Below are 17084 nucleotides of genomic sequence, written 5' to 3'. Positions count from 1 at the left end.
TAAATAGAAAATCCTTAAAATAACCTTTTCCCCTACTGTTCTTTTCAAATTATATTTAATCCATAAAAATGCTGACTGTAATTCACCTTCAGCTAAAGTAAACATTTCTCTCTGCATACTTAAAACACAGACACACATGCCCTGGGTTGCAAGACATATTTGGCCTTTTCAATCTCTCTTTTACTATCAGCATAGAATTAAATTTTAAACATTGTCTCTCCCCCTACTCCACATATTCCAGGTTTATGATAGAAAGTCTAGGGTACTATTTAACTAGAAGTAGGTTGTTGTGTTTCCCTTAATCCCAAACATTATTTCTATGATAAATGATGGAATCAGAAGGTGATAGTTTGAAGGAAAGAAACAGGAGAGAGCAGAAGAGCATCAAAGGTGCCCCCATAGCAGTGCAGTTTGTTTAGGCCTGACATGTTCTGAGTTAAAGATTCTTCCTCAGGGGTAACTGAAACTGAAACTGTAACTGGAAAGCCACCCGTGCCCCGCTGCGGCTGAAAGTCCTCACGCGTCTCGTCGCAGCCGCAAGGCCGGCCCATCAGAGGCCTCACCGCGGCTGAAAGTCCTCCCGTGCCTCGCCGCCGCTGGAAGTCCCCATGTGCCTCGTCGCAGCCCCGAGGCCGGCCCATCAAAGGCCTCGCCGTGGCCGGAAGGCCTCCCGAGCCTCGCCGCGGCCCGAAGGCCCCTCGCGTCCCGCTGCCGCCGCTGCCCCCGCTAGGCCGGCGCACCAAAGGGCCCGCCGCGGCCGGAAGGCTCCCCGCGGCGCGCAGCAGCCGCCGCCACAAGGCCTCCGCCGCCAAAATTCAAAGGAGGGCGGGAGGCTGGTGGAGTGGCCTTAAATGGCCTTCAGCTGCCCCGCCTCCTTACTGTGCGTCACGACGGCGCGCTGGCACGCCACGTGCGCACGCACACACCCTTGATGGCGGCCTGGCTTCGGCAGCAGCCGCAAACACGCCCCTTTTGCCCGGCAGGTACCGGGCACGGAACGGGAATGTCTTGACTCGAGTTTTCTCACAAGATGTGTGTTTGTGTGACCTCTTAGACACTGAAGAATGTTAAAGTGGCTGTCTCCATAATTGGTGTTGCAATTTCAACAGCTAAGTAATGAGACAACCAACAGGTTGGTTCTCCAGTGAGGTCTGCCTATTCTCCTGATTCTTTCTACTGTTAGATTTGACTGGGTTGTCAGTACAAATTGGTCTCAGAGCTCCCAAACCCACTATATATAGTGGGGAAAGAGGGGGGCAAACAGGCCAATTACGTTTCTGACCATGCTGAATAAGTGACAGAATGAGTAGGAAGTATGATTGGTGAGTCTCAGTGAGTAATTGATGCTAATTATCTGCTGCATTCCTTTTGTCCTAGGGCTATGACATTAGCTTCCTGATCACAAACTTCCATACAGAGCAGATGTACAAGCACAAGCTGGTGGACTTTGTCATTCATTTCATGGAGGAAATTGACAAGGAAATCAGTGAAATGAAGCTGTCGGTCAACGCCAGGGCTCGCATTGTGGCAGAGGAGTTCCTCAAGAATGTAAGAGTCTGTTAGGTGTAACAGAAGTGATAGTTGGGTGGTATGTTAAACCGTTGGGTTGTGGGAGCTTTGTTGGTAAGTCATGAGACTGCCAGCATCATGTGTAGAAGGCGAAGAGTGTCGTGGGTTAGGTGGTACCCATACAAAATCAAAATTATTTAGAGATGGAAAGTGGGGAACTTTGTCATAAGCATTGTTTTCCAGTATTTTTAGAGCCAGCTTGTTTCTTTGTAGTTCAGAATTATGTGTGGGCATGGAAGCTCTAGCATCAAATCCCTTCTTGACTGTAAAGTTCATCATCATAGCCTTCAATAAATACTTATTTCTGATGTTTGTTTGGTACTCCAGATCACAAAACCCCCCAGTGTGGAATGGGGTTTGTTTTAGTGAAGGTTTCAATGAGAATCAAATAGGAGCTTGTGGGATTCCATGTTCCAAGAGAAGCGATCTGAATGATCTGTATGGTGCTACCAATAGCAATGAAAATGAAAAAACTCTTCAGGGAGGGGATAGCAAAAAGACAGGTAGCAAGATCTTCCAGATGTCTTCACTTGTAAGGTTCTAGCTATAAAACTGAACTGCTCTTAAGATGTTGCAGTAATCGTGCCATTTTGATACATTTAGTAAAGTATTTGTGACGCTTCTGTCTCGCCCCTCAACAAAGCCGATGCCAATATGCCACAAGGCCAGGCTTAAGGTTTTAGTATTGACCTATGCAGCCCTTAACACAACCATCTCCAACCTGTGGCCCTCCAGATGTTGCTGGGCTAATGGAAGTTGTGTTAAACAGCTGGAGGGCACCGGGTTGGGGAAGGCTGCCATAACATATTGGGACTAGGTGGTTTGAGGGGTCACATATATATCAGTGTGGTCACTGCACTCATTAGGGGAGGCACTTCCTACAGAGCCACATGGCCTTGAGGTGACACAGACAGGGGTTTTAGTGGAGTAGCACCAGTGCTATGGAACTCCCTTTGAAGACATTTCTGTTCCACAAGACCTTTGCTGAAGGATAATCATGGCCTGGACACAGTTTTGGAACAGTATAATGTTTTATTGGGCTTACAGCCAGTTATCATTTTTGTTTTGTACATTGCTTGGAGATTCTTTCTGAATATAAAGTGATTTAAGAAATGTTCTAAAAAGTAAGCTCTCTGGGCACTTGCAAACTTAAAATTAGAACATTATAAATGTAATCAAAGCTTTAATACGATATCTATACAATATAACATGAAAAGCAGCATAAAAACCATCAGGGGAAAGTGATTCCTGGCAACTACCTAAAATGAACTAACATATATTTAAAAGGCCTGTAAACATAAACTCTTCTCCTAGAACTGAAAACATTAAAATGTAGGCCTAGGCAAGCCTCTCTGGGGAGGGTATTCCATAACTGGGGCACCACCATTGAAAAGGCCCTTTTCCTAGCAAGTGTAAGTGAGGGTTGCTAGTGTGTGCTTCTCAGAAGCTGAAGTTAAATCAATTGGAGGAATGCACCTTTGACTTAATATCTTTTCCCCCTCTTTTTTCCTCTCCCAGTTCTAGACCAAGGGCTGGAATCCACAGCTTTGCTTTCTCATTCTCTCTCTGCACAGCCACCTTGCTGGGGCTACAGAGAGGGCCACAGTTCGGGAGTGAGATGAGAAGCAGCCAGACCTGCGGGGGCTGTCCCAGCTAAATGTACACCATGCTCGCCAGCGTGCCCAGGGGAGGGGAGGGTGCTTTTTTAATAATTTTGGAACAAAACTGTGCTTGTTTAAGACTGTGTCGACTTGATATCCTTTTTTTAAGACTGATCACTTGCTGTAATTTGTCTACTTCAGTCTCCTAGTGGCCAAGTCCTTGTGGGAGAAGGGGAGGGATTGGCTATTCCAGCAGCCCTCAGAAAGAGTTGTTGCGGGAGTTTCAGTGCTGTGCATGCAAAAAAAAATTGCTTCTAAATAGCTTGACAAGTAGCTGCCTTTATAATGTGGGACCCTAGTAAATGAGGCCTGAAGCATCTCTTTGGGATGAACTGGTAGCCTGTCTTGGAGCCTTCCACACTAGGGTGTCCGCAAGGTGTGGTTACCTTGATCCGCCTCCTGAATGATGTGTAGGAATCATGATTTTGTAGGCAAGCTGGCTATTGAAGACAGCAGTCCCCCTGTGCCAAGTCACTCCAGTCTCTGGAGAGATCAGTCTCTCTAGCCCACCTTCCCTTACTCCCACAATGATCAGAGCATTCTGAGCACAGCACTGCCTCCTGTTCATACCCTACCCTTTCTCTTCCCTTCCATACCTGTGCCAGATGGGAGCTATGATGGGAGGGGCCAGGCCATGCATCAGCAGAACGGGACGGAGCTGGAATCTGTAGTTCTTGGTTCTTCTTGCTATGGCACTTGCTGTAACTTTCTTACTGTGGGACCTTCCCTATTAAAGCCTTTTCCCCCTTGCCTCCTGAAGTAAGGGTGCTTGCATGGTTTCTCTATGGTGTGCTATGTTCTCCCTACTCTATTTTGTTATGCTGCCTGGAAAGTCCATGGAATTTCTTGTCATGTCTCAGCAAGTAGGAGTGACTAGTCTGTGCTTGCCCCAAAGGATTCAATAGGTGGTACCTTGTGCCTCACTCTTTCTGTACCTTAGTAGACAATACACTGACTACATTCACCCAAAACCAAGGCAAGCCACATTAGATACTCTTGTGCTGTTATTCATGTTCTGTTTTGGCATTGTTCATGTACCAGTACATACCTGTCTGCCTACTTCTGTTCTCCCTACAAAGAACATGCTCTATGAAGTTATGAGGATATCTCAGAGTTCTCCATTGCTTTCTAAAGAACAAGTAATCTTCTCTGTAGTGAAGAGGTATTCTAGCTGGATAGGTCCACCTCCATCTGCAAATACCAAGGGTTTTGCCAATACAACATTGACATGGACAGCAGCTTCAGACCAGAAAAAGAATTTCACTGGACATGTGCCTCAGTGAGGCATTTCCCACATTATGCCTCCAACCATCTATCAGAATTAGACAATGCCTTCTTGAAAAGATGTTGTGGATATCAATATACTTGAAACATCCATTTTAGCTGAATCAATCTGTTTAAATCTACAGAAAACATTATGTATAGATTCTAAAGCAGCCTTTCCCAACCAGTGTGCCTCCAGATGTTGTTGGACCACAACTCCCATCAGCCTTAGCTAGCATTGCCAATGGTCAGGAAGATGGGAGTTGTGGTCCAACAACATCTGGAGGCACACTGGTTGGGAAAGGCTGTTCTAAAGCAATTTCCCATTTAGATTGTGCGACACATTCTCCCTGTTCCATTCCTCTCTCCTCTAAGCTCCTGAAGATGTACTTTACAAGTTTTCAATAAACATTTATAAACAATAGGTAACAGGGTGAGCTTTCTGTGATGCTCCAATTACTTCCAGCAATTTAGGAGATGCTGAAACACTCAGTAGATGCTATATAAATAGACACTAACAGGTGCTGTAAATGAAAATATTGTTATTCAGCACTCGCTAGTAGATTATATCTAAAGCCCAATATAGGGAACTGCAAAAATTCTCTGTTCCTGGCAGTTGATCTAATATATCAATTTCTTTCTTAAAAAATCCGGGTTATCCCATAAGGTTGGTTTAGGATGAGCGTATGGGTCGGATTCTGACATAAGACTTGAATAGGTTACACCTCTTAGCTTAAATTGAAGGTGATACAAGTCCTTTTTACATGCATAGACCTCAACACTACTTATCCAAAAAAGGATTTTATAAAGCCATTTCTAGATTTGCCCATGCTGGGATATTCACAGAAAAGGAAACTTGCCCATCATTTATGTGTGCTAAAATATAACCTTTTATTATAGACTAATGTCTGGAAAATTAAATCATTTCAGTATTGGCAGCTGTGTTCTTTTACATAATAAATGAGATGAAATGCCCCTAATAAACTTCCAAAATCATGCAGTGATCTTTTGGAAATATGCTTGGGGAATATTTAAAGAAATATTGCACAGCATGTATATTATCCATACACCTATTTCTATACAATTTGATAAAGAAGGTATTGTGTGTATATTCCACAATATACACCCCTATAGCAGGGGTGGTTAATGTGGCCCTTCAGATGTTATACTCTTCACTCCCGTCAATTCTGATATGGGTCATGCTGGCTGGAGCTTGTAAGAGTTGGAGTCCATCAACATCAGGTTAGCCGTTCCTCTCTTGAGCTCAAGGTTGGGTTTTATAAAAATACGTGAAGGTTGGCATAAATATGACATCAGTTTCCTCCAAAGCCAAAATTTCATCAGTTACAAAGCCCTACACTTAGAGCTGCATTTTCCTCAGGGAGAAGTTGACAAATTTTTCCTTGTCTCAAAGGAAAGCATTAATGTCACTTCTGCCGACAAAAGGTTGATTTCCCTCACTTCTGGAGAAGAATAGTGTGTGTGAATAACTAAATCTTTCCCCCCACCACCACAAGCTCGGCTCTCTTGAGAAGTTGTAAAGGTCTGGTTTAAACCATTACGTATTTCTTAAGGAGATGTAATCTTACTAGTTTCTCAAGGTCAGCTTGTGCTGTTACAGGCAAGAGACTTGGGAGTCTATAAATGGATTTGTGGGCTGCTTCCTACTGCCTGATATGAGATACTGTGTGGTGTAGCAAATCCCTACATTATACACTAAATGCAATCAGAAACATACTTTTTCCTACTCCCTTAGACTGGGGAGGGGGAACATTGAAATGGTCCTGAAGCCAAATGGCAAATGAAGTAAAGCACCTGCAAACTGTGGCAAAGAGCCATATAAATGTGGTAAAGCAGAGAGTGACAGTGCATCTTAGACGAGAACACGGCTGTGTAGGCAAAAAGTGGTGTGTGTGTTTTTTGGAAAATATTAAAAATTGTAAACATGTAAAGAAACTAAGTACAATACCGCACACACATACACATGACATTAACATTATCATTAAATGGCCCAAATATTGAGATATGGTAACCAGAGGCACTCGCAACCCCATATACTCATTCAAGGGACCGCATGTGGTTTGGTAGTACTCCTTGCCAACAAGAATTGTGAGATGCTGTACAAAACCACATTGTCTGACAACATGAGTCAATAGCAGATACCAAGTTTCCAAAAATATGACCTCCTTTATAACTCTACAAAGTATTCTGTTGGATGCTGTGAGTTTCTCTGCTAATGCTAACATCCAAACTTTGGACCACTAACCCTAGAATGTGAAGGGTGTGTCATAGTGTCAATAATGGGCAACCTCAAGATGAGCTGCTGCTAACCAGATGATAAAATCCTTGTGAATAAGGTTCTTGGAAGTATCTGGAAAGATAGGTGGGCCACTGGTTTCTAACCACTGCATTTTAAGCCTAGATAAACTATATAGGCTTGCTAATTTTGTTGTTAACAGGGAGTAATACCACTTTGTTGTATCTTCTGAATTTCCAGGTTTGCTGCCAATGGTCTTTCATATAAAACCCCCTTACCTCATGCCTCTGGCAACTCAGTTGCAACTCCTCTGGTCCTGTTTTGATAGAACACCCCACTGTTGCTGAAGAATTCCCAATCTACATAGCTCACCTTTCAGAGAGAGGGTTTTGTTTGTTCGCTGCAGTTGATCCCCCGCTGTGCACAAAACACAATTCTGGTAGTATATGTTCTTCCATATAATATTTTGGATAATGGAGGCATTATCCTTTTTTTTTTTTGGTAGAAGGATTATTTCTGTCTCATTCCCTTCTTACCCATGGGTGGTTTAGTGTGTGATCCTTTACAATGGGAGAATGGAACAGAAGCCTGGAATATGAAGTAGTTCTGCTGTCCTTTGATGTCACAGGTGAGACATCCTGAACATTCTGTGCCAGTCCCATGCAGGTGGTAATGCCATGCCATTTGCCCTCTCTTTCAAGGTAGGCCTCAATCTTAAGGGGCTTGTTTGCTTCTGAGCCACAAACCCTCCCGTTGTGCCCCATCTGGGCTTCACATACCTGTAACCAGAAGCAGGCTTTTGCCTACACGCGAATTGTTAACAGTTAAGGGTCCTCGTGGGCTGGTGTAGCTCTGCCAATCTTCAAGCACAAGGGCAAGCCATAAGTGTGAATGTGTCATCAGAGGTAGCAGGGAGACAGCATGGGCCACAACTAAGGTAAATGAGGCTAGTGTCCCCCTTTTGGATAGTGTCCATGTATATGTGCCCTTCAGGCAGGCTGTGGATACTTGTGCCTACCATGATCTCATTTGTGATGTTCACTACTCATCATTTTTGTCCTCGAACTCTGCTCCAAAAGCCCCACTCCCCCCCCCCCCGATTCTTAGTCTTGAGTCATGTTTCCCCATCTGCAGTGTGACTTCATAAGCCTCTCTTTCATCCTGTGACTGGCTTGTTCCTACTGCTGCTCACATCACTTTAGATCTTGAACGACAGCATCATTGCATCTTATCACTATCAGCCAGACAAGGGATCACCCTAAAGGAGCCTGCTGCTTTAAGTCAGAGTTGGGGAACCTGGGGCTCACCAGATGCTGTTGAACTCAGTTCCCATCAGCTCCAGCCATCATGGACAGCAACTCCCATCCTCCCCGACTATTGACGAACAACATTAGATGGCTGCAGGATAGCCATCAGTTCCTTGCAGGGATAGCCAAAGAAATGCCCTCCAGATGTTGCTACAGGTCCTATCATTCCTGACTATAGGCCATGTTGGCTGAGACTGAGGGGAGTTGGAGTCCAACAACAGCTGGAGGGCACCATGTTGGCTGCCTTTCCCTTAAGGCATACAATGAGGAAAGCTGTACAAAAGAGAAACAGAGAGAGAGCGTCTGGCCAGTTAAATGCGTCTTCTGATGATGCTTTATTAAATTTAATATTAAATTTCTATCTCGCCTTTACTCCAAGAAGGAGCCCAGGGTGACAAAGAACAAAACACTAAAAACACCTTAAACAAAATCTTAAAAAGAAAACATCTTAAAAACATATTTAAAAAAAAACTTTGAAAACGTATTGAAAAGCAATTCCAGCAAAGTTCATACAGATGCTGCTGGCAATAAGCAGTTTTTAAAAAAGAGGTGTATCGCTTTTGGGATGTCCTCACTAATCACGACAATATCTGATCCCCCCGTTTACCCACAGCACCCCCAATTTACTTTTTTAAAAAGACTTCTGCTGCTCCGGCGTAGAATACGTTCTGCTCAAAGATTGTGCAAACAACCTTCTTTACCCTTCCGAGTCTCGGGGTGGGGGGAGAGCAAGCCTCTCCAGGAGCACATGCCGCTCTCCCTGGTTTCCATAGAGACACCAAACAGCCGCGTGGGAGTTGTGAGGAGGTGTTGGGCCCGCGCAGGCGGGAACCGGGGCGTCAGCTGTCTCCCCAATTCCCTACCCCCGCTTCCCATCCCACCTCTTCTCCGGATACGAACGGGGCTGAGGTGTGTGTGTGTGTACTCAGAACCTGGAACCTGCCTGTAGGTGCTGGTGGTCGGGTGCTGGTTGTGGAAGTGGGGAAGTAGCTTGGTGGTGGTGGTGGGGAGTAGTCACTATGGAATAGTCATTATGGAGTAGTCACTATGGAAGAGGTCTGCTTGCCGCGGTCTAATGACTCCTTGGTGAGAAAAATGCCCTTTGCACATGCACAAAGGTGCTCTTGTCCTCATTATGATTCCATGTTTCACAGTTGAGCCTTGGCTCAAAGACCTGTTTCTGTGGGATTGTGTTTACATGGGAACTTTGTACTTGCTTGGGAATGGGTTTAGTGTTACGAGGTGAAAGAAAAGGAGCTGGGGTTATAGGAATTGTGGGTTTGGAGGGGGAAAGGTGCCCTACTGGCTTGAGTGTGTGGGTATTAATGTGATTAAGCAGTGCTTAAATTTCTGCAACAATGAGCTGTTACCTTGTCCCTCCCAGGTGACTGTGCAGTGCGCCATGACTGACATAACTGTCCACTGTGAGTTGCTCTACAGGCAGTGGAGCTGGCACCAAGAATATGCAGGTGAATGATCCTGAAGCTGCTTTTTGGACAGCCACAGTCTATGTTCTTTGTGAATGTAGTATTTTGCTCAAATGTATTGTTTCAACAATCCAGATTTTAAAAGGATTTGGAATTAATGTCATTGACTTGAGGAATTAAAAGAGGGCAGGATCTCAAGTTTTGGGAGGGGCAGTTGAACTTGTAGGGAGTTATAAGTAACGCCTCAAGCAGTAAAGCCTCACTTCTCTGTGTGGGTACTAGAGTCTGGTGAGGAACTGATCCCTGCTTACTTCCTCGCTACACATTTGTAAGATTTTCTGTAGAGATGGAAGGGCTAGCCACTTATGGTGGTTGTTTTTTTTTAAGGAAACTGAGCTTGGGTATTATATGTTCTGCTGGGCATCAAATTTCATGCTTCCATAGCAGCCACACAGGTTACATGGGATATGTGCTCAGAGCTGCCAGTACAGTTTTGAAGAGACTGTGGTTGCACCTGCCAGGCCTCTGCATTTGGCCCATTTCAGCCAAGCCATGCTCACCTGTTATGGAAATGGACTGCCTTCAAGTTGATTCCGATTTATGGCGACCCTATGAATAGGGTTTTCATGTTAAGAGGTATTCAGAGGTGGTTTACCATTGCCTTCCTCTGAGGCTGAGAGGCAGTGACTGGCCCAAGGTCACCCAGGGAGCTTCATGGCTGTGTGGGGATTCGAACCCTGGTCTCCCAGGTCATAGTCCAGCACTCTTAACCACAACACCACACTGGCTCTACTGCATCATATATGACATTAGGTGTGTGGCAGGTAAGGGTGAGGCTTTGCTAAAAGGGTGTTTGCAGACACTGCTAGCCTGCAAAGACCCCTTTAAAATGCAGGGCCAGATAGTGTTTTAAGAGGGGCTTCTGAGGATGCTGTTTCCCACAGTGCTTTGAACAAGCCTTCTGAATACCCAACAATCAGCTGATTGTCCTAGAAGAATTTTGGGAGTTTTAAATTGCTTGGGGTTGTATGCAGTATAACGCTAAAGATATTGTTCTGTCAGCACAAGCATTTCTGCTTGCCCAACAAAATGATCTCCCCTCTCTTCCCCCCCCCCACTGTTTTCGGTATTCTCCCTACCCAGGTGGGGGGAGGAGGGGAGTCCCATAGCACTAGTGGGAATCATTGTGCTGGCTTCCGCTAATGCAACAAGTTAGTTGAATATAGCTCCTACTGTTTGGCCTTTATTGGGTCACTTTTGTTGCAGTCGTCTTTAGGGTAAGGTAATCCATTCCCAGTGATTCCTTTTAGCATGAAAAGAGCTTGAAAAATTTATTATTATTGTATTTATTAGTCACTTTAAAAAAAACTCAAAGCAACTTACAACATTAAAAACAGATATAAAAATAAGATTAAAAACATCCTAAAATACCACAAAATGCATAAAACAAAATCCAACTCCTCTTCATGTGACTAAAAACAAACAGAAAATTTAAATCCAAAAGCCTAGGTGAATAAAAATGTTCTTACCTGGGGACTAAAAACAGGCAATGATGGCACCAGGTGTGCCTCCTTGGGGAGAGCATTCCACAAATGGTAAGCCACCACTGAGATAGCCCATTCTCACGTTGCTTCCCTCCACAGTTCCCTTAGAGAGGGTACATGGAGAAGGGCCTCAAATGATGATTGCAGGGTCCAGATTGGCTCATATGGAGAGAAGTGGTCCTTGAGGTCTTGGGAGTCTGAGCCGCCTAAGGCTTTATAGGTCAAAACCAGCACTTTAAATTTGGCCTGGAAACTAATTGTTAGCCAGTGCAGCCGTGCCATAATTGGTGTTATATATTACAACTGTGTCAGTATTTCTTTTGGTCTCTCGCAGGTGGGCCCAAACTGTAAAGCAGGAGGGGACAGTGGCACTGGAGGGGGCAGAAGGCCTGGAAGAGGAGGTAAAGTAGCAACCACTCCAAGAGGAGCATGTTTCCCAGGTCAGGGAGTTCCCTTAAGGGCAAGAGGCCTTATAGCAGCCTTCCCCAGTCTTATGCCTCCAGATTATCGTTGGACTGCAAATCCCATCAGTCCCAGACTGTGTTTCCAATGGTCAGGAATGATGGGAGTTGGAGTCCAAAAGATCCAGAGGGTATCAGATTGAAGAAGATTGCTCTGTGGACTTCTGGGTTGATTCCATGAGCCTCCTTCATTCTGCACTGAGACACAGCCCTTGGTGAAAAACAAGATTTTGTTGTGGTTGTGGCCCTTGGTTTGCATTCCTCTATAGCTCCCCAAAGGTGGTTTCTCTACATGAGCAGATTAAGTTTATCAGCCAGAATTCAGTATCCCGCCTCCATGCCATGCACCACTAGAAACTACTTCAGCTTTACGGGGTGCTTGGGACCTTTTGGTGGATATAGGGGACTGCCACTGGAAGTGGGAGCTGAGAAGCCCCAGTTCCCAAGTGGAACACTGCAGTGCTTTGAACCATGCTCATAGTCCTTGTTGTCTTTTATAGGCTATTAATAAAATCAGAGTATAAGGCCAAGGGATCTTTTGATCTTACCCACTGAGATTGTTCTGATGGGAAAATCTTGCAGTAAGGGTTTACTAAATCTCCATTTGAGTAAAGGGGGAGTAGGTTTCAGAAATGATTATCTGATGAAGAGTTCTGGGACACTCAAAAGTGTGTAGGCATCCACGCTGATAAAATGGTATCTTCGTTTAGAACAGTTTGCATCTACTTTACATTTCCTTCAATGGGCGGCTTCTTCAGTTGAGAGGCCCAGACTCCCCACTCCACCCCTGGAGCCAAGCTGTTGCAGGTCAGAGAGCATGCCCCCAAGTACTGATTACATCACGTTCCCCCAGATGCTTAGTGCAGCCTAGTGCAGTGAAAGTTTGGGGGCAGGAAAGCATACAACATTGAGATTGGGGCAAGATAGAGCTCTAAGGCTGATCAGCCCTGCCTTACACTGCGTAAAAACATTAATAAAATTTTGCATCTGGAACAGACCTGAAGGACATTTAGTTCAATCCTCTTGTAGGAAGCCAGTGGATGCCATACTTGGACATTCTTATATTTTGAGATGCATCCATGCTAGGCAACATCGCTAGGCTGGCTGCATTGGAGCTGTGCAACTGATCACTGTGGCTGCTGTGTCACCATCTGCAAAAGGTTGGGATTGTGGTCTGTAATCCTTTGCCACAGTTTCCTGGTTTTAGAAGTACAGTGTAGTTAATGACGCTTCCTTTTGCTTCCTGTCATCATATAGGAGTGGAGGAAGCAGACTCATAGCCAGTTATGTCACTTAATACTACACAGGATCAGGCAACCCATTTCAGGCAATGGATACTTGGATCCTATTAAAGAGGCAGCAAATTGCCAGTGATTTAGTTTATTATTGTGATGGGCATGGTCCATTTGTGTGTACAGGGGGGCGTTCTCTATAGAGCTCAATAAAGCCCTTGTACTCCTACTAAATGATTGGCCTGTGGCCAGGTACCCATAAGGCTGAGTGCACAGCTGGCTGTTACCTGGAACAGGAGGTCTATGTCTGCCTCACATTGAATGGTTCAGCCTACTCATAGCTCCACGGTGATGTGGGGGGGTTTCATTTGGATTATCCATTTCACAATCACAAATAATTAGGACTATCTCTCAAGCAGAGAGCCAGGAACAATAGGGCCATCCCTACCATTAGGAGAGTGGAGCAGCCACCTCAGGCAGCAGATGCTGAGGGGTGGGGAGCAGCAACCTGGTGTTGTAGGGCAGAGGCATATGTCACATAACCTTCACTATGACTGTTTTAAGCTAATCTGCTGCCCTCCAATGTGGTGGTGGACACTAGCCAATCACCAGTCTTGAAGTAAGATTCAACTGCCAGTCCAGTCAGCTTTTGTACATGGAAGTGGTAATTGTGGTGGTGGGGACACTATCTTGTCCTTTGCCACAGAGAGCAATATGTCTTAGGCCAGCCCTGAAGAGCAAACAACGTTTACCATGCTTACAAGTACATGTTGACAAATATTCTGCGTGAGAGAGCTTGCATGTTTGTTTCTTCTTGTTCTATAGCAGAGATTAGACCTGCTCCAGGTGTGCCTTTTTGTATGTCACTATATGTCTTAGATTAGCTCTGCACTCCACTGATGTGGATTGCTGCCGCTTGAACCCTCATCCTTTTAAATATTCTGTATCAAACTGGGCTCAGGTAACAGATTGAAGCCTGATGGAGATGCACCCTCCACTGTTGAACGGACATGCCTGCATCCTACTCGCCGCCATCCATCCACTGCTCCCAATACCAACAGATATAGGCCAGAAGGTGAGTGGCTAAGATGTTGACGGGGGACTCTGTGCTGTGGGATGGTGTTAATGCAAGTTGCTATCCCTGTTAGATATTAAATTGCTCATTTAGGGAAAGGCCCAGGACATCAGCAGTTGATGCCCACTGCACCATCTTAGAAGAAAATCTCTGAGATTCCACCCCACCCTGCCCATGGTAGCAACCAACTTCTTGTCAAGAACATAAGGAGAGCCCTGTTCGATCAGACCAAATGCATATCTGGTCCAGTACCCTGTTTCCCACAGTGGCTGACCAGATTCCTCTGGGAAGTCCACAGGAAAGACATGAGGTCAATCTCTCCCACTTGTACTCCTCAGCAAGTGATCCTAGCAACGAATAGCCTTATTCTCCATGAATTTGTCTAATCCCCTTTTAAAGCAGTCTTAAGCTGGGGACCATCCCATCATGTGGTAGCCAATGCCATAGTTTAACTAAAGAAGTACTTTCTGTCTGTCCTAAATCTCTCACTATTTACCTTAATTAGATGATCCTCCTAGTATTATGAGAGAGGGAGAAAAACTTCCTTTTCTTCCCCCCGTGCATAATTTTATAAGCCTCTGTCATATGTCCCCTTACTTCTCCTTTTTCTAAACTAAAAAGCCCCAAACATTGTACCTTTTCTTTTAGGGGAGTTGCTCCAGCCCCTTGATCATTTTGTTCCATCAGACTCCTACAGATTTATTATCACTGCCTGTGTAGGCTGGCTGTTATCCCTGCCTAACTGGACTTTCTTGCTGTTGGTTAGTAAAAAAGTGGTGGTAGTGAGGAGGGCTCAATTTTGCAGGGTCTCTGTGAAAAGAAACTGTGTCCCATTGCATGAGGCAGATGCTAGAGGTCATGAAGATGGAAAGCCTAGCGGATTTTTTTCCTTTCCTTTCTAGGAGATGCAGCCTCTCTGATAGATGGACACTCACAACGTAGCATCAGCTTCAACTTTTCCTTCAACCCAGAGCGCCTTAAGCAAGCCAGACAATACGTGGAGAGAGCCATCAAGGTGAGAGATGCTGGGTCATGTTTCCTTTACCTCTTAAGACTTGCCCTGGTTGTCTTGGAAGTATTGGTGCTCAGGAAGAGGGTCCCTGCCTTGCCTCCCTCCTGCAGGGAACAGTTGTTAAATTGTTCCCTTTTCTCTTTGGCCCCCAGCAAAGGAAGATCTTCATGGTGCATGGCCCTTACCCTGTGATCCGGAGACGACTGCTTGGCAGGGGTTGGGTGGAGAGGAAGTTTCCCAAGTTGGCTAAGGTTGTTAATAAGCGAGAACGTATGCCTGATGGGGAGCATGAAGAAGATGGAGATGACAGTGATGTGCCTGATGATGGTAAGACCACCAGCCTCTGCAGCTTTTATTTTTCTTTCTATCCCTCATAGCTTTCTGCCCTTCCTGGGGCTTTGCACATTCAACCACTTTTTGATAGAAGTCCAAAAGAAGTGCAACTGCCAGGGGGCTGAAAGACAATCACCTAATGCTATTCTCTGAAAACAACCCTGGAGTGCCTCCAATACCCATCTCACCAAGCTGGCTCAGAAGGATACTATGGTCAATAGTATCAAAAGCCACTGAGAGATCAAGTAAGAATAACAGGGTTGCACTCCTGCTGTCCTTCTCCCGATAATGGTCATCCATCAGGGTGACCAGGGCCAATTCAGTCCCATAATCAGGCCTGAACCCAGGTTGGAATGGGTCAAGAGATAATGGTTATTGTTATGCATGTATGTATCTATCTGCGGCTGGAGCTTCCAGAGGAATGAACGTGGGATAAGCCTGGCCCACCAAGAGGGTCCCTCCCGTTATGGGATATGTTCTGTGAAATCCCCTGTTATATCAGGAAATCTTTCCCCTATAAATTGGGATTCTGGGATGTAATCTAGCACAGAGATTCTCATACTGTGGTCTATGGACCACTGATGTTTTGTGAGCTCCATTCAGGTGATCCATGGAAACATTGCAGAACAGTCAAAAGCAATTAGCTCTGTAGCTGATTTGATTTTTTTGACAACTGAGTGGGAGACCGTTTTTGATCAGGGCAGTTTTTATTGAGTAGGCTAACAAAGCCTTGGCTGATCTGTGATTTTCATAATATATCACTGGTGCAGTCTCTTAATATTCCTGTAAAACTTTACCAGTTTTCCTTCTCAGTGGCTTGGCCTACGGCTATAATTTTCATAAGAAGGTGCTAGTTAAGAGGTCCATCACAACCCCTAATATTTTTCAAGTAGTCCATGGGGAAAAAGTTTGAGAACTGTTTAGCTTCTAAAACAACAGTTCTCAAACTTGAATTTGAAAAAATCACACATGTTTATGCAGAGGTACATTCATTGTTCACTGTTCCAAATAATTCCATAAACATTATAAAAACATATGCATAACTGCTTCATGGGTGGGGAGAGTTGTGTTTATGATGTCATGAGCACAAGCCAATAGGTGCTCATCACCTATCCAAGGTGGTTATTTCAAGGTGCTTTACAACAATCAAACCAGCAATACCAAAATAAACAAATATATGGATAAGCACCCATCCTTCTATGGACTTAACAACAATAAACCCTTTAAATACAGTTTTAATGTGTCCGAGAAACAGAATGCTCCATACTAACTTCTATTGGTGACACTTGTCTCAGTTGTTTTCCATTTCTTTTACAGATGATGAGGAGGAGGAGGAGGAAGATGAACAAGATGATGCCATTGATAGTACCTATAGCCTCATGGTTAGTTTGACATGATGGTGACCCACCCCCTGAATGCTTAATTTTATTAAACTTCTATCTCACCATTTCTCCAAGCAGCTAAGAGCATGTGCATGGTTCCTTTTCCTCCACAATTCTATTCTTATAAAAACCCATCAAGGTATCTTAGGATGAGAGCTAGTGACTGGCCCAAGGTCACCCAGTGAGCTTCATGGCTGTGTAAAAATGTGAAGCTGGGTCTCCCCAATCCTAGTTGGACTCTTTAATCATCACAACACATTGGCTTTCTATTTGATCTTCATAGATCCTCTCCCTGCATTCTTCAGTGTCACCTAGATTTATTCAAGATTTAGATTTATTCAATACATGCATTGCTTCCCCCTAAAAAAAGTCCTGAAGTGATTTACAGCCAAAGTAATAGATGCAATAACATCATATAAACAGTATTAGAAACAGATTAAAAGTACAATATCATGCCAATGGTGCTACCTAGAAAAGCAAAAGTCCTTGGGTTCAATGCAATGCTAATCCTATTTACATTAGACCCATTGAGGTTAATAGATAAGTCTAACTTAGGTTCAT

General features: G+C 44.5%; 1 protein-coding gene across 1 annotated transcript in view; it reads left to right on the top strand.

The window, feature by feature from the left end:
* TTLL3 (tubulin tyrosine ligase like 3) overlaps positions 1 to 17084 on the top strand; it is a 53611-nt gene that overhangs the window by 11952 nt on the left and 24575 nt on the right. Inside the window, exons 5-9 of the mRNA XM_061613435.1 lie at positions 1378 to 1548; positions 9442 to 9526; positions 14699 to 14811; positions 14961 to 15135; positions 16459 to 16523. Coding sequence (XP_061469419.1) covers positions 1378 to 1548; positions 9442 to 9526; positions 14699 to 14811; positions 14961 to 15135; positions 16459 to 16523 — 609 coding nt within the window. The remainder of the gene's footprint in view (positions 1 to 1377; positions 1549 to 9441; positions 9527 to 14698; positions 14812 to 14960; positions 15136 to 16458; positions 16524 to 17084) is intronic.

The sequence above is a fragment of the Rhineura floridana genome, chromosome 3 (assembly GCF_030035675.1).
Source record: "Rhineura floridana isolate rRhiFlo1 chromosome 3, rRhiFlo1.hap2, whole genome shotgun sequence".
Taxonomy (NCBI): Eukaryota; Metazoa; Chordata; class Lepidosauria; order Squamata; family Rhineuridae; genus Rhineura; species Rhineura floridana.
The sequence above is the reverse complement of the archived record's forward strand: the minus strand, read 5'-3'. Positions and strand labels throughout refer to the sequence as shown.